General features: G+C 41.2%; 2 protein-coding genes across 2 annotated transcripts; one reads left to right on the forward strand and one right to left on the reverse strand.

Annotated features, from left to right (window-relative positions):
* The first annotated feature begins 743 nt into the window (after positions 1-743).
* LOC142080056 (cytochrome P450 2K1-like) lies at positions 744-8,896 on the forward strand. The gene is made up of 10 exons (XM_075144884.1): positions 744-1,078; positions 1,189-1,395; positions 3,212-3,374; positions 4,503-4,652; positions 4,945-5,105; positions 5,976-6,149; positions 6,765-6,906; positions 7,615-7,799; positions 7,993-8,134; positions 8,654-8,896. The coding sequence occupies exons 2-10, from the start codon at positions 1,210-1,212 to the stop codon at positions 8,839-8,841; spliced, it is 1,491 nt and encodes a 496-aa protein (XP_075000985.1). The 5' UTR covers positions 744-1,078; positions 1,189-1,209; the 3' UTR covers positions 8,842-8,896.
* A 7,848-nt stretch (positions 8,897-16,744) lies between these two features.
* GLYATL3 (glycine-N-acyltransferase like 3) lies at positions 16,745-21,062 on the reverse strand. The gene is made up of 5 exons (XM_075144610.1): positions 20,887-21,062; positions 20,384-20,491; positions 19,011-19,137; positions 18,212-18,263; positions 16,745-17,308 (listed from the first exon to the last, which is right to left on the reverse strand). Exons 1-5 carry the CDS (start codon positions 20,986-20,988, stop codon positions 16,822-16,824), a joined length of 876 nt encoding a protein of 291 aa, XP_075000711.1. The 5' UTR covers positions 20,989-21,062; the 3' UTR covers positions 16,745-16,821.
* Between the last annotated feature and the right edge of the window lie 4,170 nt (positions 21,063-25,232).

A 25,232-nucleotide genomic window follows, 5' to 3' on the forward strand; every position in this document is an offset into this window, starting at 1 on the left:
ACTGGCACAGGTTGCCCAGGGAGGTTGGGGAGTCTCCCTCCTTGGAGATACTCAAAAGCTGTCTGGACGTAGTCTAGGGCAACTTGGTGGCCCTGCTTGAGCAGGGGGGTTGGGCCAGATGACTTCCAGATGTCCTTTCCAACCTCAACCATTCTGCAATTCTGTGATTTGAGATTCCCAATGAATTAAATGGAAGCAAAGTTATGGTTCCTAAGCACTTTAAAAAAAAAAAAAATTCTGTGCACTAATCACTTGGGCGTTGGCATTCTGATTTCAGTTCTGTCCTGGTTTTGGCTAGGATAGAGTTAAATTTCTTCCTAGTGCTGTGTTTTGGATTTAGAATGAGAATATTGATAACACACTGATATTTCTAGTTGTTGCTAAGTGCCCTACTTAGCAATGTCAAGGACATTCAGCTTCCCTGCTCTGCCAAGTTCACAAGAGGCTGGGAGGAGGGACCATAGCCTGGGACAGATGGCCCGGCTAGCCAACGGGGTATTCCATACCATGTGACGTCATGCTCAGTATATGAATGGTAGGCGTTCCAGGAAGTAACAATCGCTACTTAGTTATTGGTCAGCACAGGTGGTGAGCAATTGCATTGTGCATACTCATTGTGTATATTATTATTATTTTTGTTATTATAATTATTATTATTATCCCTTCCTTTTCTGTTCTATTAAACTGTCTTTATCTCAACCCACGAGTTTTTCTCACCCTTACCCTTCCGATTCTCTCCCCGTCCCACTGCGGGCGGGGAGTGAGCGAGCGGAAGTGAGCCAGTGTGGTGTTTGGCTGCCTGCCAGGTTAAACCACAACAAGTTCTCAGGGTATCAAGTCTGTGCCTGTACTAACGACGAAAATATAATTAATCAGTAACCTGAAGAGCATGCAGAATTTATGACTTTTATACCAAACACCAGGTTGATGACCTGGTTCTTGGACTTTCCTGCTTGGACAGTGAGCTACCCGCTCACCCCGTCACACACGCTTGGCTAACAAATATTTACCAGCCTCTGTACCATACTGAGGATTCATTAGCAAGCACGGTGGAAGAGAACAACACCAGTCACCAATCGTAAGAAAAACATACCCTTTACTGGGAAAGTGGTTTATGTACTAGTACCAGTATTTCTCACGGGAAATTTTTGCAGGAGGACAGAGATCCACATTTTCTCTTTTCTATAGCAAATACTTGGCTGAACAGAGATGGACTGGAGCAGCTGCACCTCCGTTGGTTTAGTGTTCATCCTGACTTTTCTAGCCATTTTGAAATTGGGAGGTTTCTGGAATAACCACCGGAGAAAGGATTTTCCCCCAGGACCAAGAGCATTACCTATCATTGGAAATCTGCATTTGTTTGATTTGAAGAGACCCTACAGGACTTATCTACAGGTAATTAACTTTTCTATCGGTCCCATAATTGCACATATCACCAAGCCCCATAGTCCAATATGTCAGGGAGTTTCTCCTATCACACCCGACGTATTGCATCCACAGATGACCCTTAGCAAGACACAGGAGACTGTTATTTGGACAGAAAACTTGGAATGTAGCGAGATTTGTTCTTTATTGTAATACTTTCTCTGTGCAACTTCATGCATCTAGGTTTCAGCCTTAAACAACTCTCAAATTAATAACAAGTGCTCACCTTATTTTTGTGGTAATTTTGATAAAAAGGTAACTGAATAAGGAGTGATTTTGATATGTGTTCTAATTCCCTCCACCTTCCACTGATCGATGTGTCTGGGCTTGTGACTGCAGCTTCCTGCCTTCACTGATTTGGCAACCCTTCTCATCTCCCTTTCCTCCTTTCTTCCCCAAAAGCTGAAGATAACTATATACTCTTAATATTCAGGGCCAATAGTTGTCAGAATATACAGCAAAGATCTAAGCAAATCAAAATAATAAATCTTTCTGTTTTCTTCTAGTGCTTTCTCTACCTAGTTTATTGTAGGACTTTCCTGATTTTGAATTAGAAGATTTCTATGAACCTACTCCTTTCTTAGAGTTTTTTCTACTTAAACATTAAATTACTTGCCCTCCTTGTGGATGATTTTAAAAGGGATATTTGCATACATACATATCTGTATGTAAGTTACATCTACAAATCAAAAGACTGCTCAGATGCAATATCTGGAAAATCACTGTAGCTGTCCAATGCAGCCTAACTGTGTTGGCAAAGGCAAGCTCCATCTCTTTCAGGCCAACAGAACCAACAGGTCTCTGCTGTAATTCAGTGAATCCATTCCAATGGAGGAGGTTGGTTCTCTGACTTGAGCTTAGCTCAGGGTTTAATATTCACATATACTTGGTGTGTAAATGCAACTGGAGACCATATGCTGATCCTGAGCATCACCATTGCAAGCATTGGAAAGTCCTTACTGGAGAACTGGAGAACCCTTTGAAAAGACCATATTCTGCCACAGCTACAGCAATCTGGGATAACAGTATCACCATCGAAGAAGCTACTCTTAATTCAGACGCGTGCTGCTATGTTATTTCATATAGTTGGCTGGACTTGCTTGCCAGTTGCTGAACATTTTGCATATTGATGCTAAATAGTTGCCTTCTGTTTCTCTGTGCAAACACGCTAGAAAATAAGCGCAGTCAGGAAACCCCTTCCTATTGTCAGGAGAATCAGGAACATTGAGTTATATGAAAATAAATCTGCCGATACAAGCTAAAAAGGTACCAGCTTAGGCCAAACATTGTCTCTGAGACATTCATGGTGGATGTAGTCATATATAAAAAGTGAGAATTTACCTAATGCTAAATCCTGGCCCAGAAACACACTGGGGTTTTTATACAATAATGGTAGCAAAAGTTTGAACAGATTTAGCCTGTAGACAATAGCCTGTAGACGCAATAACATAGAGATCAGTGTGAAAACATGAGTCAAAAATTCAATTTATAGGGGTTCCTGAGGGAAGACAGAGCTGTCAGCACAATCCTTGACTGACTTAGGGTTTCAGCTGGTAACACTTCTGCTCGGTTTAGCACAATGGGACTCCACTCCATTTAGTCATTAGCCATCATAATGTCTGGCACATTCACAATATTTAAATCAATTCTCTTTCTCTGTACTTCGGAAAACATGTAACATTTTAGTAACTTAGAGGCAGGACAGGAAAATAAGCAGCACTGAAAGAGTGGTGAATTTCTTTGTCAGCTGTAAAATCTGTAAATCACTGTTATCTTCTTCTGACAGCTGTCAAAAGTATATGGTCCAGTCTTCAGTGTTCAGATGGGGCAAAGGAAAATAGTAGTGATTTCTGGCTATGAGACAGTGAAGGAAGCTCTCGTAAACCATGCAGATGCATTTGCAGAGAGACCTAAAATCCCAGTCTTTGAAGATTTGACCAGGGGAAATGGTAAGTTGCTTTTATTTTTCCTTATCAGCTTGACTTATTCAAAAAGCGTTTTCCTACAGACGAAGCAGAAGCTGGGTCATCACTTTGGATCAGAGACCCTATAAGGCATTGGAAATAGGGAGCAATTTCACTGACTTCAGTGCATTTATTCAAATTTGAAACTACTGATAGTGACAACAAAACAACTGTAACTGTGACAATAACCACAGCAACAGATAACGGATAGTGTCACACTTTCAGGATCTAGAACAGGGGCATGCATGCTAGGGAAGGCATTTCTAGCTCTCATGTTATGGTCCTGGACTTCTGTTGTTTTGGGCTTATCATAGAAGCCTCCTTTCCTGAAAGGAGTATTATACTGCTGCTTCTCATTTCAAGTGGTGAGTAGTGCTTTTAAAATCTGAATGTGACAATAGAATGGTACACAATAAATTGGGGATTTATTTTAGTAAGGGAAATACTGTATATGGAGCTGGGTTTCCAAATAAGAATTTCATACCCAAACTTCATTCTAATTTTGCATGAGAGTTTCATATTTACATCTCCAAAGACTCTTGGACAAATTCAGGAATAATTCTGTGAACATTTTAACAGATGCATCTTTTGATCACATTATTGCATGTAAGCTTTCTTTACACCTTATGTTTTTCCTTGATAAAAATATAACTAAATTAATAAATTACATGGTGTGACAATTTCAGCGAAAAGACTGATTGAGGAGGTTTAAGACGCTACCTAAATTTTAAAGACATTTGTGCCTAGTCAGGTTTCTCCTGCAATCACCAGAGACGTGAGATCTCAGTTCAATTCCACTTCCAAAGTATGATAATCAGCAGTTCAAACTTGAATTTCCAATGCCCTCTTTCTTTCAGCCACAAGTGTCTCTGAGAGATAGACATTCTTCTTAAGATTTGATTAAATATCTCTTAAATAGTTTATCCTCCTTTTTTTTTGTGCAATAAGCCTACTGTTGAGGCCTGAAAATACTTATGGGAAAGTTGTTTTTTTCTTCAGCTAGATGTAATTTATCTTGTTTTAAAAGTGACTGCTACTAAATATCTACATTATTTATCTACAAATTAGTTATTTAAAATCTTCTGCCACCTTGAAATGTTCTCTTTGTGCCAGGGATTGTTTTTGCTCATGGTGACAACTGGAAGGTGATGCGAAGATTTACTCTCACAACCTTACGAGACTTTGGAATGGGAAAAAAGGCCATTGAGGACCGCATCATGGAGGAGTACGGGTATCTGGCAGACACCATTGGGTCACAAGAAGGTGGGTAGATGATTCATTCTTCAAACCTCTAAGGTTTTGTTCAAGTACCCAGAGGCTTGCCAGTAACCTTCTCAAATTCAGACCTTTTTAAGAAATGTACTTCAGGCTGAAATGATTTGATGAATTTGGCTCCTCTGGCATTTTTGTGTCTTGGCATGGTATTACAACATTGAATAATAAACAGTAATAGCAATCAATAATAACAAATAAATAGCAATAATTAATATTAAAATTACATCTACAAATTACATCTCTTGCCACAATGTAATATATTCTTTTGTTCATTGTATAGGAAAGCCCTTTGATGCTAGTAAAATAATCAATGCAGCAGTTGCTAACATAATTGTGTCAATATTACTTGGAAAACGATTTGACTACAAGGACTCCAGATTTGTGAGACTTCTACACTTGACCAATGAAAGCATGAGGCTTGCTGGGAAACCTTTGGTTACGGTAATGATAAATATTTTTATGTTTCTGTTCCACTGGATGCCATAGGAACATAGTAATACTGATAGTGAATTGTTTCTATTAAACAGAAAAATCTGAGACTCGGAGAGATAATAGGTTTACAAGCACTTTCTGGGGCAAAACAAAGCTTGAGATACAGTCTGGCAATCTTGAAGCCAACAATCAAACTCCTACTCTCTCAAAAACATACTTAAGCTATAGTTTGAAGAGTGCTAAATCTGGACTGAAATCTTGACTGTTCATAGTGCATGAACAGCAAGCTCAGCATTCCCCAAAAATATGGTTCACATGTGTAAAGTGACCAGGCAAAACAGTACACTCTCAGAAAAGGGGGCAGAGAGAAGCTATAGAGTATGTGGTCTACCTGTACAGGGAGCCCTGATACAAAATCTATTTTTCCACGCTTCTAGTGCACCGAAATGTCTCAATGAGTAATAAATACTCTCTGATACTCACATGTAATGCTGCCGCACACCAGATTCACTTCTGATCCTTTAGGCTTTGAAACAGGAAAAAGAATTTAGTGGAAGAGCTGGCTAAAACAATAAAAAAAGTTGCTGGCCAACATTTCCATCTCCCTGGTGGCAAGTTGCAGGTGTTTGAATCTGACATCTACACTACTCCTGCAAAATAGTAATTTGGGGCTGAGAGTTTTCAATGTATTCAGTGGTCCTTGATGGATTTTCTACTATGAATTCATGCAGTCACTTTTTCACCTTCTACAGAACAAAATATGAATGTTAAGTCTTTGTCTTTGTAGCTGTAAAACAGGGACAATATGATTAATTTGTTTCTGTAGTGTTTTCAGACCTCTGGCCAGTAAATTATCTCTAACATCTTTCACTCTTGTAGATGTACAACATCTTCCCACACCTTGGATTCCTCCTAAGGGCTAACAAGACTCTTCTCCGAAACAGAGATGAATTCCACGCTTATGTACAAGTTACTTTTGTAGAACATCTCAAAACCCTGGACAGAAATGATCAAAGAAGTTTTATTGATGCTTTCCTGGTTAAGCAGCAGGAGGTAACTGAATCTTTTCTCATTTATTCCAATTTTTATGGTTATATGAAGACATTTACAATTTCCTTTCAGTCCTTATAATTATAGCTATATTTCTTTAAGGAATCTATCTTTGACAAAACACATATAATGAACCGGTAGAGTTGAACAGATATTTCACTCTCTTGCAGTTCCAACCCCCTTTAATCAGAACACATTCATCCTTATTTATGCTTTTCTTCAGACGGTATCAATATATTTACAGAAGCTGCACCTTTTTATCTGCTCTCTCTGTTATCCTAGCCCTTCTGGCTCTTTCAAAAACATAATGCATTACAGAACAAAAGTGCTACCTGGGCTTTACTGGATCCTTATTTGGGGTCTCTGATATATCTGGGTTACCTTCTTCATAGAGAAACCAGCTCTCTTTACAGCTGGCCCCAGTAAACACAGAGATCACGCAAATCATAAAACCTATGTCAACACTCTTCTCCAGGTACAAGTCCAAAGCTCTTCTTTATCTCACACACTTTTTTAAACTATAAGGTTTATTTCTTAGTAAATGTTTAGCTACGTAAATTGCATTTTCACATGGAAAGCTTTAAGTTTTCATCCTTTTATCTCAACCACTTCTTTCAGGAGAAATCCACTACCAATGGGTATTTCCATAATGGCAACTTGCTAAGCTTGGTGAGCAATTTGTTTACTGCTGGTGTTGAGACAATTACCACCACACTGAACTGGAGCTTTCTGCTGATGCTAAAGTACCCAGAAATTCAGAGTAAGTGGTTTTATGACAGATACTGCTACACTCAGTGCATTAGGATCTGAACGGGAACCTGGAGGGTCAACATATCTGTTAATACACTAAGTTACAAAAAGCCAAGATTTCCAGTTAATTATTGTCTAGGTATTGCTGTGCCCTGTGGTTCAGACCCAGTGAGGGGCACACTAGTCAGCCTACCAGTGGATTTTAAACAGAGTTCATATGGGCCAGGTCCTTTGCTCAGGAAAATCTCATTAATTAAAAAGAAGAGAGCTGTCCTGTGCTGGCCAATGAAATTGTTCCAGGTTTCCCTCAGAAACAGGCTGTTGATGAACCAAAGGCCTGTGCAGATGTTAAATGGACTGTACCAAGGCTTTAAATACCTGAGAAGATTCAGGGAATTGTTCTTTATCTGACATCTCCATTCCAGTTGATGGTACAGGATTGTTAGGAGTCAAGTGGGGCTTTTGAGACACCTCAGAGCAAGAAACTGTAGGCAGAATAGAGGGCAGAAAAATACAAGTCTTTAGATTTCTTATTGGTAAAGAAATAATGAAACACTGTAGTTCTGTCCACCTCCCATTATTTCTGAAAGGAAAAAAAGATTTTAGGAGAATTTACCGTTTTCACTCAAGGTCTTTTATACTTTACATCAATAAAGCACAGTATGTCTCAGGGATGAATGAGTCCTTGTCTCTTTCTTATAGTTGATTCTTCCCTCAGGAAAGGTCCAAGAAGAGATAGAGCAAGTGATAGGGTCAAACCCCCCACGGATCGAGCATCGAACCCAGATGCCGTATACGGATGCTGTCATCCATGAAATTCAGAGGTTCGCGAATATCCTGCCATTGGATTTGCCTCATGAGACTGCTGCAGATGTCACTCTCAGAGGCTATTTCATTCCCAAGGTGAGATGCCTACAGGATTGTTTCTTTTAGCATTTCTTCTTTCTCAAACCTGGTTAATGTGATAAACATGAACTCTCTGATGAAGTCACATAACAGCAGTCAGAATAATCTCTTTCTCCAGGCTGACAATCTTGAAGTCCTATTGCCATCACAATATTTGTCCATGGATTAATTCCACTGTCTTATTTTGCAGGGAACCTACATCATCCCCTTACTGACCTCTGTCCTGCAAGACAAATCGCAGTGGGAGAAACCAGACATGTTCTATCCTGAGCACTTTCTTGACGCCAACGGAAAATTTGTGAAGAAAGATGCTTTCATGCCTTTTTCAGCAGGTGCCTTCTCTTTTCCATTTACCGCTGTTGCAAGTACAGACCTTAGACAAGAACTACTTGTACCACTGGTTTTTTTGCTACTGAAGCCTGGCCTCCACACTGTCTTTTTCATGAGGCCATTTCACAACCCATATTTCACAGATTTTTCAGGACACACATCTGATAAGAGAGAACACTCACGAACGTCTGCTAATTCCTCCAGTCTCTGGATGTTATTGGCTTCTCAGTTAGTATTCAATGATTATAAATGAGAATTTGTAGTGCATTCTTAAATATGAGGGAGGTTTTCAGCAAATTCCATGAGGGTTTAGATAACAGATTTCTGCATTATAATCTGTAGCCCTCAACTGCTTTATGGCCTGGGTTTCATTGTCTCTGACTCTTACCATACCCAGCCGCATTGTCTATGACCACACACAGAGCAGACAGGAAAGGTGGCTTCTGTGTCTTTCCTGGGGAACCATGCTCAAGAAGCAGCTCCCACTGACTTTCTTATGGCCATTCTGCATTTTATTCCAGGGCGGAGGATCTGCGCCGGTGAGACTCTTGCCAAAATGGAGCTCTTCCTCTTCTTCACCAGCCTCCTGCAGAGGTTCACCTTCCACCCTCCCCCTGGAGTTTCTATCTCAGACCTGGATCTCAGCCCTGCTATTTCATTTAACGTCATCCCCAAACCCTATAAAATGTGTGCTGTACCGCGTTCCTAGAGCTCTAATCAGCATCAATTTGTTTCAAAAATGTTTAAATTACATTTTTGTGATATCTGCCTTCTTAATTCTTTGGCCAAAATAATTCACAACATTACATTTTAATGAAGGTTTACAGTACTTCTAAAACAAAGTGGTGTTCTTTTGTTTTTTATTTACTGGGGAACCAGTCGACCAGAAGTGTGGACAAATTGATGACTCATTGTCGTGGTTTAACCCCAGCCAGCAACTCAGGCCCACACAGCCATTCACTCACTGCCCCCCACTGGGATGGGGGAGACAATCAGAAGGGTAAAAGTGAGAAAACTCGTGGGTTGAGATAAAGACAGTTTAATAGGGAAAGCAAAAGCCGCACACGCAAGCAACGCAAAACAAGGAATTCATTCACTACTTCCCACCAGCAGGCAGGTGTTCAGCCATCTCCAGGAAAGCAGGGCTCCATCACGCGTAACCGTTACTTGGGAAGACAAACGCCATCACGCCGAACGTCCCCCCCTTCCTTCTTCTTCCCCCACCTTTATATGCTGAGCATGATGTCATATGGAATACCCCTTTGGTCAGTTTGGGTCAGCTGTCCTGGCTATGCTCCCTCCCAGCTTCTTGTGCACCCGGCAGAGCATGGGAAGCTGAAAAGTCCTTGACTCTGTGTAAACACTACTTAACAACATTATTCTCATACTAAATCCAAAACATAGCACTATACCAATAACTAGGAAGAAAATTAACTCTATCACAGCCGAAACCAGGACACTCATGGATCAACTTATTAGATCACCTAATCTGGGCTAAATAATACAGACCCTCAGCTTTCACACTCTTTTCACTTGGCAATGTGTGTTTGTTGACAGTATATACCCCAGAAACGCTCCCAAGTCCAGGTTCCTCCAAAGAGACATATGGACCATGAAGCTCTGCCTCACTTGTACTATCCTGCTTAAAGATATTTTTCTCATGAAAGTACTCAAAACAAATCAGATGTTTGTATTTCTTGCTCCTATTAATCTTTAAAAAAACCACATTTATCTCGGTAATATAAGAAATCTGATGTAACAAAAAGTCTTGCATTTATCTTATAAATAAAGATTCTGAAGCCATAGGAAGAATGTGATAACTGAAAGCATGATCGCAGTGCATGAAGAGGTGGGAGGTGATACGATTGCACTGTGTTTTCCTGAGAGAGTGCTTCTGTATGTACAAATCAGCTAATCTTATCTAACCCCCTTTGTACACATTGATTCACATGACCTCCATTAAACTACTATCTGAGGCTTTTCCATGGATTTATCTTCAAAGACAGAACCAGATCAAAGTGGATTTTTTAGTCTTTTTCCAGCTCTAACATGTCAGAAAAAAACCACGCAGTTTAAACCCTGTTTTTTTCACTTGGGGGGTTGGAGACAAAATGATGAAAATAAATTATTTTTTCATGGGCAAAACAGGCCCCTATTCTTTACACTACTTCTTGCCAGGAGTTGCCATCAGCTCTGGAGAGGCTAAACGTCCATTTCTAGGTCTTTACTAATTCAGAAGAAGGTGGACGTCGTCTAAAAGAATGCAATGCCAGATTGTTCATGAGTTACGGCACAGTTGCTTGATATTTGCAAGGTCACCAGGATGAACACCATCATGGAGGCCGCAACTCCTCCAGGTGAGACCCACACTCTTCAGAAGAAGGCAGTTTGTTGTACTGGAAACAGGACAATCATTCACATCTAATGTTCACCAAAAAGGCCCACAGTTATAATTGCAAGAGTACTTAGTCTGCTGGTCTGCCCAAGTGCCTTGGACAGTTTGGGCACACCACTGCCAGATACACCAGCTGACTGACTGCTTCTTACCTTCAGAAGAAATAGAAACTCTCCCTCCACCACGTGACACTTGCATCTGTAAAGCGGCAATTTCCTCTTTAATCATTATTTCTCTCTCATTTCCCTGCTATTTTCTGTGGACCTTCTTCCAATGATGAAAGGCCAACAATGCTACAAGTCAGTCAAACAGCCCTGAAAATTTATTTCACAAATATAGATGTATCTGTAGCCTACCATATGCAAAGAAATAACAGTTGTGTACTGGTTACAGCAGATCACTTCTCAGAAAAAAACCTTAAGCCAAGTTGACCTGAGTCCAGAGGGTCATTAAGATTTTTCCTGAATATTCTGTAAATGGATAACCTCAGTAAATAAAGCATGCACCAGTGGCAAACAGCTGGTGCTTTTGTAATGAACCTTCTGGCTTGCTATTGAACATTGCATAAACACTGTCTGCAAATTCCAACTGTCAGAGGGCTCCCACCTCCTGGCGACAGTAAAAGGAAGTTAAAATTGACTGAGAGCCAAAATAGCCCTGATACTGCTTCAAGCCTCTCCCCGTAGGCAGCGTGGGAGTCGAGTGGTACTTTTGGTTCAGGCCCAGCATCCTCAGGGTGCCACACAGACACATCAGGGCTCGTCGGCTGAGTGCTGGTGCAAAGAACATCACTGTTTACTGAGAGATCACTATGGGGTGCGTAGGGGACCCTTCCCTCACCAAGCATGATGATGGTCACCTCTTTTCTATGGGCTTATTGCTTGTCCTGACTCTTCTAGTGACTACGAAAAATGTAAAGTTTCTGGAATAGACATTGCAGAGAGAATTCCCCCCAAATCAAAGTCTTTAGACATCATTGGAAACCTGCTAATCACAGATCGGAAGAGGTCCTCCTAGATATTGCCTGTGTAAACCTTATTTTTCTTCCTACTGTCCCACCATGCAGCCAATGAGCATTTGTGGTGGTGCTCTCTGTCTAAACTTCAACCCAGGTGCAGAATGACATGTACTAAACCAAACTCCACCTAAAAGTCCAATAGGAGGAAAACTTCAACTACTACATAATTCATTCTCTTTACTGGAGGTGCCCTTTTATCACATCACCATATAATTTCTGATTTTTCTCAAAAATATTTTTGGCAATTAAAAGGGATCACCCCAGTTATGAAGAATTCTTACCATTTTGGGACTAATATACAAAGCATGACCAGAAAAAAAGAGGTTATGGAGAGGCACAAGGTCATGTATGCCTTTGTGAGAATCCATTGCTCAGGACATCAAGATGTCTAGACTGTGGCCACAGCCTGCCTCAGTACTGAGTCTGTAGACCCCAGTATATCACTTTTTCTTTCATGAAGGAAAAGCCATCTCCTCTTCACATAGTAGATGGCTCCTCACGCTCTTCCATTAACTGACAATACCTTTAGGAGTAGATGGAGAAGATAAATCCACTTCCATGAGAATTTCAAGTTCTTCCCATCAACACCTTTCTGAAGGCAGGAAGATAGGAGCAGCAAAACTCATATTAGTGCTTCAGTGAGCTCCCTGCACTGGCTATATATTGAGGGTTTTCAACCAAAAAGTTGACATCTTGTCTGAACTGACCCTGCTCTATCCTCCAGGACCTTTATCTGCCTAGGCAGCCTGAGATTCTGCTTTTCCTACACTGCATGACCACCTCAGGCTCTTTGCTGAGGTATCTCTGTTTATCAAATGGTTATTTTATGTCTTCAAACCAAACAACCACTGGATGTACTTACCTGGAAATTATTCTCCCTCTCAATAAATGTAGGATCTCCACAGCTTCTGTAAAAAGGGTCTAACTGGGCTGAATGAGATAGAATCTAGAGGTAGACATTTGGCCTCATCGAAGGCAATGGCAGAATTTACCTGGACTTGAGAAAGACAAGGATTATAATCTTGATATATTCAGTTATCCTAAAATAGTAGGCTGCCTTAAACACAGACTGGCCTTTGAATCAGGAGTGTATACATCTGTGCACCTGCTCACACACTAAGAAAGCACTATTGTTTCCTGCAATTCTCACTTTTCTATGGTCTTGCAGAAATTCTCTCTTGTATGCCGATAGCTCCCTCCTGCCAGGAATCCCTGGCAGGATATAGTTTAAAAACTATATTCCGTTTTTAAAAATTGATGAAGTAGAATCGTAGCTTGGTTTTCTGAAACCAAATCTGCCAGACCTGTATGAGATACTCAGGTACACACACTGTCTTTCAAATGGCACTCCACATACAAGTCACACTCTTATATTCAGTGTAGTATGAAACTCAGAAAGCTAAAATAATAATGGAATATTTGAATATTAGTGAAATTAAATGTCTCTCCTTTTAGAAAATTTTGTAATTTTTAGTCCAGGACCTGCTGATAATTCAAAATCCTTTGTGCCCTAAAAAGACATGTGCCTCCTACTCTGTTCCAGGCATATATTTAGCAATGGGAGGTGCCTTCCATTAATATCATCCTGTCAGGTACACACTGCCAGTCAAGTTACCCTGGAATTAGCCCATGAAGGTGTTGAGCATCACCTCCTGGCAGACCTGCAGGCATCCAGTCCTTCCGAAGGTCTATGTACATAAACTATTAACCTTTCTCACTCACCTGGGTTGTTGTTAGTCAACCCATCAGAATGCATTGTGTCGTGGTTTAACTCTATCCCAGCCGAAACCAGGACACATTGTTAGTCATGTCAAAGGATGCAAGGAAGAAAACTAGCAAGCCACTCAGTTGGGTGCTGTGTGAAGCTTTGAAACTAGGTGAGGCCAGAGCTCATATGATTTGAATTTTTAGCAGATTGACAGCTGCTGTTCGGAGGCTCCCTGGCAGCTGTTTGGCCAGCAACAGCCACTGCTGTGCTTCTAGTCCATGTTGTCTGAATCAAAGCAGATCGGAGTGACAGTGTTGACATAGGTCAAGCCAGCAGCTTAGAGGACAGGCAAACCTTGGAGGAAGAAACAGTCTCTTGGGTATTAACCAATCTACTTTTTTTGCTTGAATCTGTGTAGAATGCATTTTTTCCTCTCTTGCTGTATGTGCTGTTTGCATTAAACCTTCACAGTAACGGAGCCAACTACTTAGCTTTCATATAGGACTGAGGACACCCTTGCTGACAGTATCAGAAGAAATAGGCAGAAAACACAACACACAGGCCCATGGCTCCTCCCCAGTCCCTTCAGAGCCTTTCTGTAGGCTTGGTTCTCTAAGATCCTTTCCCTGAAGCTCATGGCTCATTCTCTCAAGTAGAGACAGACCCAACCTTGTTTCTCCAGGCTAACCCTTCGAATCTTCTTTCCCATCCCTCTGTTTCCTGGACAAATTCAGGAACGAATCTGCACAGCTTTACAGGGTCCCCTTCCACCACCTGGACTCTTTGTTCTGCCTTTGTTCTCCACCTGTCTGCTCTCCCTCCTTTGCCAGACAGGACTGCCAAAACCGGTTCGCATTCCGGCTTTAGCTAATCTCCTTCTCAAAAGGAAACAGGACTCCTTTTATTCTGGACCTGACTCCTGCCAGGTGCTGCAATCATGGCCCCTTTCAGTTCAGTAGATAAACACAAGCTTAAGGCTAAATCTTAATAGTCCCCATTAAGTATTTAATTCAGGTCTGTGAGGAACCTTGCCAGCAGTGCTGGGTAACATGTTTGCACAGAAATATCCACAAAACAGCAGAGATACATAGCAAATTCGCCAGAAAGCAGCACCTGTAGACACACATCCCCTTCACAGTCACATGCCGCTTCCAGTCACACCCATTCAAATCCAAAAGATGAAATTGTAGTGCAAAACAAGAATGCCAATAGATTCACAGGCTCACGGGACTGCAGGATAATTCAGGTTGGAAGGGACTGCAGAAGGTCAAAGCAGAGTCAGTCGTGAGGTCAGACCAGACTGTGGAGGGCTTTATCCAATCTGATTTTGAATCCATATGGAGCCAAATATAGTTTTGGACATACATAGGTGTAACAGAAAGTACAATACCTCTCCAGGTCAAAGTTAAATGCCAAGACGGTATAATAAGCCTCCCAGTGTTCTATCTTCCGGTGGAGATCTGATTTTGGGACACTTCTCAGGCTGAGATCCAGGCTTTTTGGATAAGCTTGCATGGCATGATGCTTATTGCTCTATTTTGCAGAGCAGAAGGCACTGGTGTGTTGATGTGGAAGTAGTCTCCACAACAGTGACAAATTACTCACAAAGCAAATTATCACTAGAAGACCACCACTGCATTACCACTTTGCTTTTCTCTGGTAAATAGACATGCTGTAACATGGAAAGCTAAGAAATACTGACTAAATAGAAAAGTCTAGTGATTCTTAAAATGTAAAAAAGAAATCGGTGTACTGGACCAGCTGCCCTGTGAAACAAGAATCCTCCCATTTTAAACTGTCTTCTGCCAGGTGCTGGAAGAGGTGGTCCAGACTAGTATATTTTACAATATTTACTGTATATTGTATACAATATACAATTTTTACAATACCAGGAACCAACAGAAATACTAGAAGTTATGAATGTCCTCTGGAATCAACTGCCTTGACTAGCAAAGGATGGTGACCTCCAGCAAGAAAAATTTTCAGAGCTGCTCTTCCCACGCTACTGTGTTGGTAGAACCTCAAGACACATGCCGTTAGTTAAAAGCACATGCAGTTGATAGGATTCAGCTACAAATTCAGACATGTAAATTTAGGTGTCTGACTATAAGTGTCTATATGTACCCTTGTGACTTAATTCAGTTGTCTAGATCTTGAGTGTTGTTTGAGATGCTTTATGACAGCTGATGTCCAATGAGTAGCCCAGAAGAGTGTTGGTCTCCTATTGGGCCTCTGAACATTAGGAAGGTGTCTCAAATATTCTAAGATGCCTGAAGTTGGACTAGGCGCCCATGCCTAGGCAAGTAAATACAGGCTTAGTCTACATCGTCATTATTCAGTGGAGATCTCCTGAATACAGTCAGTGGAGCCTAGACAGTGATTTGACTTAACCTAAACAGACACTTAGGTTTGTTCAGCAGTAATTGAACCCTGCCTTTGGTGTCATTTCAGACACCATGCAGTATTGGAGATACCTGCACAGGATTCACAAATGTGACATATGGGAGATTTGTTGCCTTCTGGATCAGCAGCTGCAGATCAGGAAGGGTACCCTAGGGCATTGCTTGCCTTCAGCCAACCAAATAGAACCTCTGTTGTATTTTATATCATAGGCAACCTGTCTTTGATAGTTGTGCTGCTCAAGGAACAACCTCTTAGTCACGTCATTATCTTCCTAGTAGGCTCCTGTGCAAAAGCTTTATCAGCTTTGGCATATACATGTGTCCTCCCACGGCCTTCAGTGACAGCATCCTCATTGTTGCTCCCAATACACATCTATACTTGGACACTCTTGACTGAGAGACAACGTGGATATCCCACAGCTTCTGTCTGCCAAATTTTAAGTGAGTTTTAGACTGGTGTGAAACCAGTTAGACTTACTTCCACTCCCAGAAGGAGCATTTGCAAAGCATTTGGAATTATTTACTGGTAGAATTAATGGAAATGACTTGTAGCAAGCCCTCCTGACTTGTGATAAAACACCTATGTGCTGAAGTTAAAATCTGCAAGGCTTTTTATCCAGCCTTTGCATGTTTAGCTCTACCATGAGCAGAAGGTAGATGATAGACAGATTTGTCTTGGGCATAAAGGAGGCACACAGTAGAAAGGAAACAGACTTGTTTCTGTATTAGACATTAAAAGACTTCTTTATAAAGTTTTTCTTCAATTCACACTGCTCCTTGCAGGTTTCTCTGCTTCTTCATTTCACATACTAATCTCTGTTAGGGAAAGGAGAGGCTGGAGGACTTATACCAAGACAGATGGGGTTAGAGATGTCCAAGGATTCTGCTGTAGATATACAGAAGGAATAATTCTTCAGTCAGAAACAGTACAATTACAGAGGAATTACAACAAAACTATTAAACTTGCAACCGTTCCTATGTCTTTTGGATTTGCCATGAGCCGTTTTCCTTGAGCAGAGAAGTCATGAGCAGTTAATATCTTCACTTTTAGGCTTACACAGGAAACTTTTGTCTGATTTCTGATCTCACCTAAGCTATTAAATTCCACCAAAGTGCTCCTGCAGTGCACAAAAGTTGATCTGAATGTAGAGGTTTGTGAGGTTTGGCTATAAGTGAGATTTGGCTAAAAAATGAAAAGGTCTATGAATCACTCTGAAAAATGAGCAGGGAAGAAACTGGGCATTCATGCTTTTCAGCAATGTTATTGATGGTATATTCGTCTCCAGGACATTACCCTGTGCTGGAAAGCCACAGCTATGTAATTTCTTAGCTAAAGTGATAGCCACAAGCCTGCTATAACCCTTCCTCTGATGCTCTGGAAGAGTATAACCATGAATCATGGTGGCAAACTGGTCTGTCAGGCTCCAGGAGAGGGGATATCCGTTGTCATCCAAGACACAGACACTGGGGAAGCAGCAAATGAGGTTAGCAAGGTACTTCTGGCACCGGGGGTTGCCTCCCCGTGACCAGGTTTTGCTGAGGAGACTGGCATGGGAGATGTCCAGGTAAGCCAACGTTAATTTAGGGTCCAGCCCAAGAGGCAGTACAGAAAGGGTTTTAGGCAGAAAGCTGTGCCTTGTATTCTGCAAGCAACTGCACTAGATTTAAAGCTGTCTTCTCCAGCCAAATAGATTTCCAGGTCTATATCAGAAAGGAGAATCAAGGGGGGGAATCAAAGAGCTGGAGGTTTGGGAATAATTATAGAGGGCAGCACCTCTCCATTTTAGGTTTTTGTTTAGATATGCTCCTGAGTCCACACAACACGCTCCAGAGGTGCCTCATTCCTCACAGGAAGAGTGGAGAATATGTTAAGGAAGGCAAGGAGCCTCAGTGACATATTAGGTGGCACAGGGGAGTAGAAAGGATTTGATTTCCAGTCTCTCATCCTCCAAGACTGATAGATTGCCTCTGGATTTTGAATCCACTGCTGAGAAATTTATTCCAGGAAAAATGGAGCCTGTGGTTCCACTGCTCTTCTGCTCTGATGTCAGATCGATATCTCGTCAGCAGAGGGATGTTAGAAAACTTGGAAGGCTTCAAGCAGTTGTGTAAAGCCCCCTTGTGAAAAACAAACTTTGCGGGAGTCCCAGACCCATCTATCAAATCTAAGGAGCTTTGACACAGGAAAGCCAAAGGAGATGGAAAGCAGACCTGTGGATCCCATGTATACACGATGAGAGCAGGGGATGGGGACTATTCTGGACCATGAAAATGCAAAAGTGATAGACTGATTAAAGAAAAATCTTGGTAAGTATTTAATGTAATAGTTCCTTCCTTACCAAGTAATTCCTCAGTCAGGTTTTTGACCCAGTCACAGAGAAAGCCTAGCAGTCTTCCTGATACTTTTGATGTAAATGTACTTTCAGGAAATAAATTGCTATAGTAATGACATCTACAAATGACATGGAGTGCTTAGACATACTGAAGTCTGACATCTGGCAGCATGTCCGGGTCTGAATGGATAATCATCTGGGAAGAGGATGTTTTCACATCTACCTCTTAGATAAAGCCACAGTTCTGGATATTTCACATATTCCATCCTGGAGCCCTGTGTATACAAAGATAAATACTCAGGCACTTTAAAAAGAAAGGATTTAAAAATAAAATAAAGTCCAATAGTACACTTTTAAAGGAACTAGCCAGGTATTTGAAATCTTCAAAATTATTAACTAGGTTCCCTCCACACTCTGGCTATAGCTTCACATATGTGAAGGTCAGGAGACACCACACTTTTCATCTAATCCAATCAGCAGAACAATGAGGACACAGAGCCTCTCCAAGTGACCTCCCCATCTAACTCCTACCCTGAGTTTGAGCCACAGTAAATTACCCAGTCCTAATACAAGGATTTCAATCGTGGAGGAATCACCTATTCCATAAGCAAGTTCTTCTACTAATTGGTAACCTTCACCATTAAAAATTATTTCCCATTTAGGTCTTGTCTGGGTTCAGCTTTCAAACACTGGCTTTCACTAAACCTTAAATTACCGCATTAACTACGGCTCAGGTCAGTCTGTATGTTGTCTACAGAATCCTATGGCCAGTAGCAAAATTAAACACAAACAAACATGCCTTCCTGACAAGGAAATAGCTTCATCTAATTGAAAGCAGAACTTGAAATAGTAACAGTGAATATGATACGGATGAAATTCAAAAGCTAGAAAAGCCATATCCTAGGTCTTGTGTTTTACTTAAGTACAAAAAAATCTTTCTATAGAGCAGAATGGCAGGGTCTACACTCCATGAAGACTTTATCTATTCTGTTTCCTCTAAATCAAGTAAGGCTGGACTGTACCTTGTATCTGAAAAATTTGTCCCCAGTTGATGGCATTTGTGTTTTCCAGTAGCTCCTGGTAAGCCTGTAGCTCCTTGTAGAAAACTGCGTGAGCATTGGTATAATGGTCAAGGTCATCCATCTCATTCTGAGAAGAAAAAATATTGAAGAATTAAAAATTCTCCCCGTTCCCATACACATGTTTTTCACATTGGAATCAAAACTCCCTGAAAGCCAACGCCAGAGATCTAAAAAAAGTTTCGAGCTTCAGGGTCACTTCCTTTTAGGACTTTTTCAGTAACGACTCTCAAGCAAGACAGTAGAACTATCTGTTGCTCTCCAGAGTATCACATTAGCAGAAAGCAGCAATGGTAGTAAGTCCTCATGTACCAAAGGCACAGCAACCCAAACCTGGTGGCAGTTTCTTGAAACTGTTGCCTAAATCGTTGTTCAAAGCTCATCTCTACTACTGGTTGTCCCAAAAACCATGCTGTGTTATATGGTTGCCAAGGTCAACGTATTTAGACCAGTTCTCTTCTAGTAAACAAAATAGTACCAATGCTTGTTCTCTGCCCCTGAGTTGAATAGCCTGGCCTCGTCAAGATTATTAAACTCTCTTAGTCTCCAAAACAGGTTGGAAACATCCAAACTGCCAATTGGGGATTGTCTGTGTTCTATACTGACTCCTGCATTGCTGGCCTAGGAGAGCTGGTTGTCCCAGAGACCACGCCAAGGATTTAATTGTACCCCATATGAGCCTACACCAACAAGGGCTTGTCTCCTAGCCTGGAGTTGGGGAAGCACCCACAAATTCATGCAACTCAGAGGTTGCTTTATCATGAGGGACAGAAGGTGTTAAGGTAATGCCCCCTCCCAGCTTCTCTTTAGCACTGCCTTTTATGGACCAAAAGACTGCAGAAGGACCCTTCTTTCACCTGGTAGCCGCATCTGCCCCATCACAAGCTCACTAAGGCTTTTTCTTCTGTCTGTCTGTACAAAAGCTAGAAAGACCAAAGAATCCTTGGAAAGTTTGGTCAAGTGGCATGAGTGCAGGTAAAAAGTGTCCCTGCATAAGCTATGCAAGTTAATCTTCAGTTAATCTTCATGCAATCAGGACAATTACAATCAATTAGAGTGTGTACTTCATAAATAAGTTTGGTTATGCTATAATCGCTAGGCAGAACGTTTTGGGAAAGAGCAGCACTCCCTATAGTGGGCTTTGTGCTGGCACCCACTGGGATGTCCAATTCACTTTATGGTTCCCACCTCCCCCTGGTACACATTCCCAGATAAAGCTGGCCCCCATCCGCAAAGCTCTCAGGAAGCTGAGAGGAAGGCCCCAGTCACGTTGGATCCACCTCTCAGAAACAAAGATAAAAAACATGACAATCCACCTCCCTCTGCGGCCGGGTGATAACAGCTTTGAAGTCTGGCCATGAGTCCACCACCACCTCCTTCCTGAAGGGGTTCCCTCGGTTGATGTTCATCACAGCTCCATACACCTGCAGGATGAAGAGCCAAGAGAAGACAGTTTGAGACCTGCTAACGTGGCACCTGTGTTAAAAACCAGAGACTGAACCCGTGACACAGAGCTGAAAGCACATGTTTAGATTTTCATACCTACACACCCAGCAGTAAGGCATATTACCATGAAGATAAACCATTGTCTAATTATGCCAAGCCTAATTATTTCGAAGAGGAGGTGGACCGGTTTGCTTCTTTCTTTTCTTAAGTATGTGGATTTGGGTTAGTAAGTAAGGCCAAATGGATATCTCAGATGTAGTCATCTAAACAGCAAATATCAGTCAGTCCAGAAGAAGCACAACCCTCTCCCCAACAAACGTCCTGATTCACTGATGGAAATACCACAGAAAACGACAGGTCAGCGCTGTGTTACCTTGAGGGACTCGGGGAAACTCCACCTTAGCATTTTCTCCAGCAGCTGCAGCTTCATGGAGCAGTTGAGCACCAGCATCTTCCTTGCTGAGAACACACACATGGTATAGAGTCACTCAGAAAAGCAATAATGTGGAGGAACTGAGCTCATAATATACAATAAAATACAATAGCTCCCACAAGTGCCCTGTTTCAGCATTTTCCTGTGGAAAGCGTTTTGGGAATATTTTTTTTTTTCCAATAGATGAATGTGCAGAGAACAGCAGATGGGATGGTGTTTGGCAGACCAGGTTGGAGTCAGAAAATCCTGGGCTTAATTTGTTATCCTACACCAAGTTTCTTGTGCAACCTCAGGCAGGTCTCTTACAGATAGGTTCAAAAAAAGGATTTCTCACATCTGCCACAAAAAATCATGCTAGTTTTTGCCGGTAAAAAATGTAAAAATAAAATCTTACCACCAAATTCTTTAAGCCTAGATATGACCCAGCTCTCTTACTGGTTACTAACAAGTAATTTGTACTATGTTAATTCAGCCTTTAACTTTTTAGGCTATGATTTGGGACAGTTCATCCTCCAGAGGAGTTACTGCGAGAATGACAGCCACAAATCTTATTTGTGAAACAGCTGCCTTGCCTTGGTAATCTTTTTTTCTTTCCACCTTTGCTGTAAATCCAAACTAGCCCATCCAAAACAACATAGTTATGGTCTGTCAAAAAAACCAACCAAACAAACAAACCACCAAACCCCAAGAAACAAAAAAACCCCGAGAAGCAATAAAAATGCATCTTCACTTAAAAAGTCCAAGGAAAGAATTCAAATCCTAAGGTTTCTCAGAAGTACCACATCCTTCATCCTCTCTTTTACCTCTTAAATGTGCACCAGTTAATCTTAAAAGCATTTCCCTTTGCTGCAGTTCATTATAAATCTTAACCTTACAAATTATTGCAGCCATCAAGTACCTGCCTTACTACTAACAAACGTCTTACAAGCAGCTACCTCTCAGGCCCACAGATGGAGGAATAAATCCTGTAGCAGGGGGCTAGGTGGTCATCCATCCTCAGCTCCCATGTTCGCTTATTAGAAACTATATGGCTACTACAAAGGTACTGATCCATCAGACGGATCACAAGAACAATCAGGTGTTAATCTGAGTTTCCTATGTTTTTTAAAGGAAATAAAAAGCACCCGCATAGTACAAATGTTGAAGGGTCTTAGCATTGGTGACTTATCTTGTCAGCACTATATATTAACCTTATAGTTGATCTTCTACTGCAAGTTAGTCAAGGAGTCTTTCCAAGATCACTGACTGATCTGTCACCCACAGAAAAAAGCTTCTATTCACTTATTCTTAATACAATCTGGCCATTTTCTTATTTTGTTTAATTCTATAGATTGCACAGCATGTATTCTTTCTAAAGGCTTTTGCATCTCATAACTTGAATCTTCCTTCCAGGCTATATTTAGGTTTCAAACATTTAGTCCAGTTTCCAAGTGGCAAGGCTTTGTTTAACAGAGAAACACCACAACAAATCAGCACTAATTGCCTCTCGTTGTTGTCCTCAGCAGGCAAATTAAGGGTTGAATAAACCATAGCATTAAGCAACACACTTATACAGACAATCTGCTCCCTAGGTCGGGGTAGAGATACATGAACAGAGCAATATAGTGAAGTTCAGGCTGCCCCACTAAGACACCTGTGCCTTCGATAAGAAAATATCTTCCAGCATCCATGTGATCCACCATCAGTCTCAAGCCCTCCCCTTGTTCCTTGTCTTGCTTCACCAAACATAAAAATTTAAAAAAAATAGCCCATTCTATGATCACATGTGCATATTTACCTTTCTTGAAGCTTATACTCCATTTTCTCACTGTTTTCAAGGGGAAAATTGCCTCTGTGTCACAGCGCATCAGTATATGTGCAACTATATCTAAAGGCGGCGTTGACATGTGTTTGAATATACAGCTACTTTTACTTAAGGACAGTTCTTACACCTCTGCGCCTGGAAGTACGTTCGGATTGAAAAAAAATATTGCACCGATAGACTACCTGATCGCTCACCTGATTTCAGTCTTGTAGCTCGTCCTTCCAAAGTGCAAGATGAACTTGAAGTTAGGAGACAAGAAAATGCATCCACTTTGTGGCTGCTTCTGCATGGGGAATGACGAGAGTCCTTGTCCAGAATCGTAAAACTATAATTTTATTGATCCAAATTGTTCTAAACTGGTATACGGTTCCTAAAAGCTTTATTCTTTCTTTCTTTTGGGGAGCATGGAAATAAAAGCCAGAGCCAGCCACACCTTCAGAGGAGGAGGGACTCTGTAGCATAGTTAATAAAGTGTCAAAAGGCTTGTTCAAGAGTATAGGCTCAAGCAAGAACCTTTAATTTTTTCATTAAGACATTTAATCTCTTTGCATTCATACCAGTGAACTTATAATTACCTTTTTTCTTCTCAGTGGTAGTGAAATTAAAGTAGTCAATTCTCATTCTCGGTGCCAAGCTTCATATGATGAGGGAATTAAGAACCTGAGATAAACTGGGACATGTTCTGCCAAAGCGAAAACCAACCCAGCTAAGGAGCCCCAAGCATCGTTTTGAGGTGGCAGCCCTGTTCACCCTTTGCCTGATTTTTCGGTTGTCCTTGTCAGTCCAGTTTGGTGATGCTAACTCATATTGCCCTTTTGATTTGAACTTGATAACCTACAGCACAAGGCAGAGGAGTCAATAGAGAAGGAACATTGAAGTGTTATGGGAGAGCACATGCAGAACAATAATTTGAGCATGACGAAGAGTTGATATGGGGTACGGATTGATATTCCTGCTATATCTTAAGAAATCTGTAGCTTGTAACTTACCTACTTGAAGCCAAGGTTTGTGAAATTGAAAAATTTCAGATGCTCCCAAGTCAAATCGCACAAGTTCACAGCTCCAAGCAAACTGATCAACAGTGAATCTTCTTCTAGAAGAGTCCTCTAAACTCATCAGAAACCAAAACCTGATCATTCTGCAACTCTGCCCAAGGGTATCCACCATCAACTAAGTTGAGCCAAGACCACCTCCTAAAAGTCTGGCTTTATGTTCCTGTTTTATGTTGTCCTGTTCATATGTGCATGACAACCCCAAAGTAACAACATCCTCAGCCAGCCTATCATAATCACCCAATGTCAGGAAAAAAAAAAAAAGAAACTAAAATAATTAAAAATAATTATGGCTTGCTTCTGTAACTATCTAGCCCTGTAAGGCAGGACCTCCACTGCTAGTGACAGCTTTGCACTGCGTTTACAAGACCTCAGGATTGAGGCTCACCAGGTGCTCTTTGAATGTTTTACTTAGCTGTGTAATTTAGCATTTCCTCTAATTGACCAGGGATCTATGAATAATTATTTTATTTTTGTTATCTTTGTATGGTACAACCACAGTTTTATACAGGCAGCAGTAACGAGCAGTTATTCTATGTCAAATGAGATATTTATGACGAACATAATGACATAGTACAGAGAAATCTGATTGTTGGTGAGTTCTTTATAGCTGAGGGGTCTCCCGTGCCAAGCCTCATCTCTTATCATCCTCACCGCTCTCCCGTGCCCCATCGCTCAGCACCCCATACCTGTACTTCTCTGCACCGCATCCCATATCTCCATTTCTCAAGGCCTCTGCTATCATACTCTGCCTGTATTTCTCTATACAGCTGGACAAAACTGGTTTTAGGAGTAACAAAGAAATAGCACCTAACCTACATAAAAGGTATTTGCTCCTCCCCAAGCAGTGCTTCCTCTTTGCATTTAAACACTTTTTTGAGCTTAACACATTGCAATCTAAACAACTAGATTTGGAAGGAAGGGAAGAGACCACAAATTTCAATTCCAGGAGCTGACCACATAGGAATAATTGCAAAAAGTCTCGTAATTACAGCCTTTCTTGGGGAAAAGTAAGAAACGCTGCAAATAGCCAAGCAAGAATTCGTCCCACTTCAGTACCCTGCCTTTCAGGGTGTCAGCATGTCTGATTAAAAGTACATCAACAATGTAACACTACCTTGTCGAAACCATTTAATCGTCTCTGATGGACACACGCTTCATAGATTTGTTTACTTCTTCTTCACATCTATTTGTACACTTTGTCTTACACAAAATCTTCTGGCACAGAGTACCCTACTTGAAGAGCTTGCTATCTAGCCACAAAACTGGCTACTCCCTCATTCCTGTTATAAAAAGCAGTGAGTAACCAATCCCTACTCAATGCTTTCATAAAATGCATTACATCTTTATTATTTCCTTCTTCAGTTACTGCTATTTCAACTTTCCTTGTATGGAAGCTATATCATTCTGACTCCTACTTACTGCCCTTC

Source organism: Calonectris borealis, chromosome 3, assembly GCF_964195595.1.
Source record: "Calonectris borealis chromosome 3, bCalBor7.hap1.2, whole genome shotgun sequence".
NCBI lineage: Eukaryota > Metazoa > Chordata > Aves > Procellariiformes > Procellariidae > Calonectris > Calonectris borealis.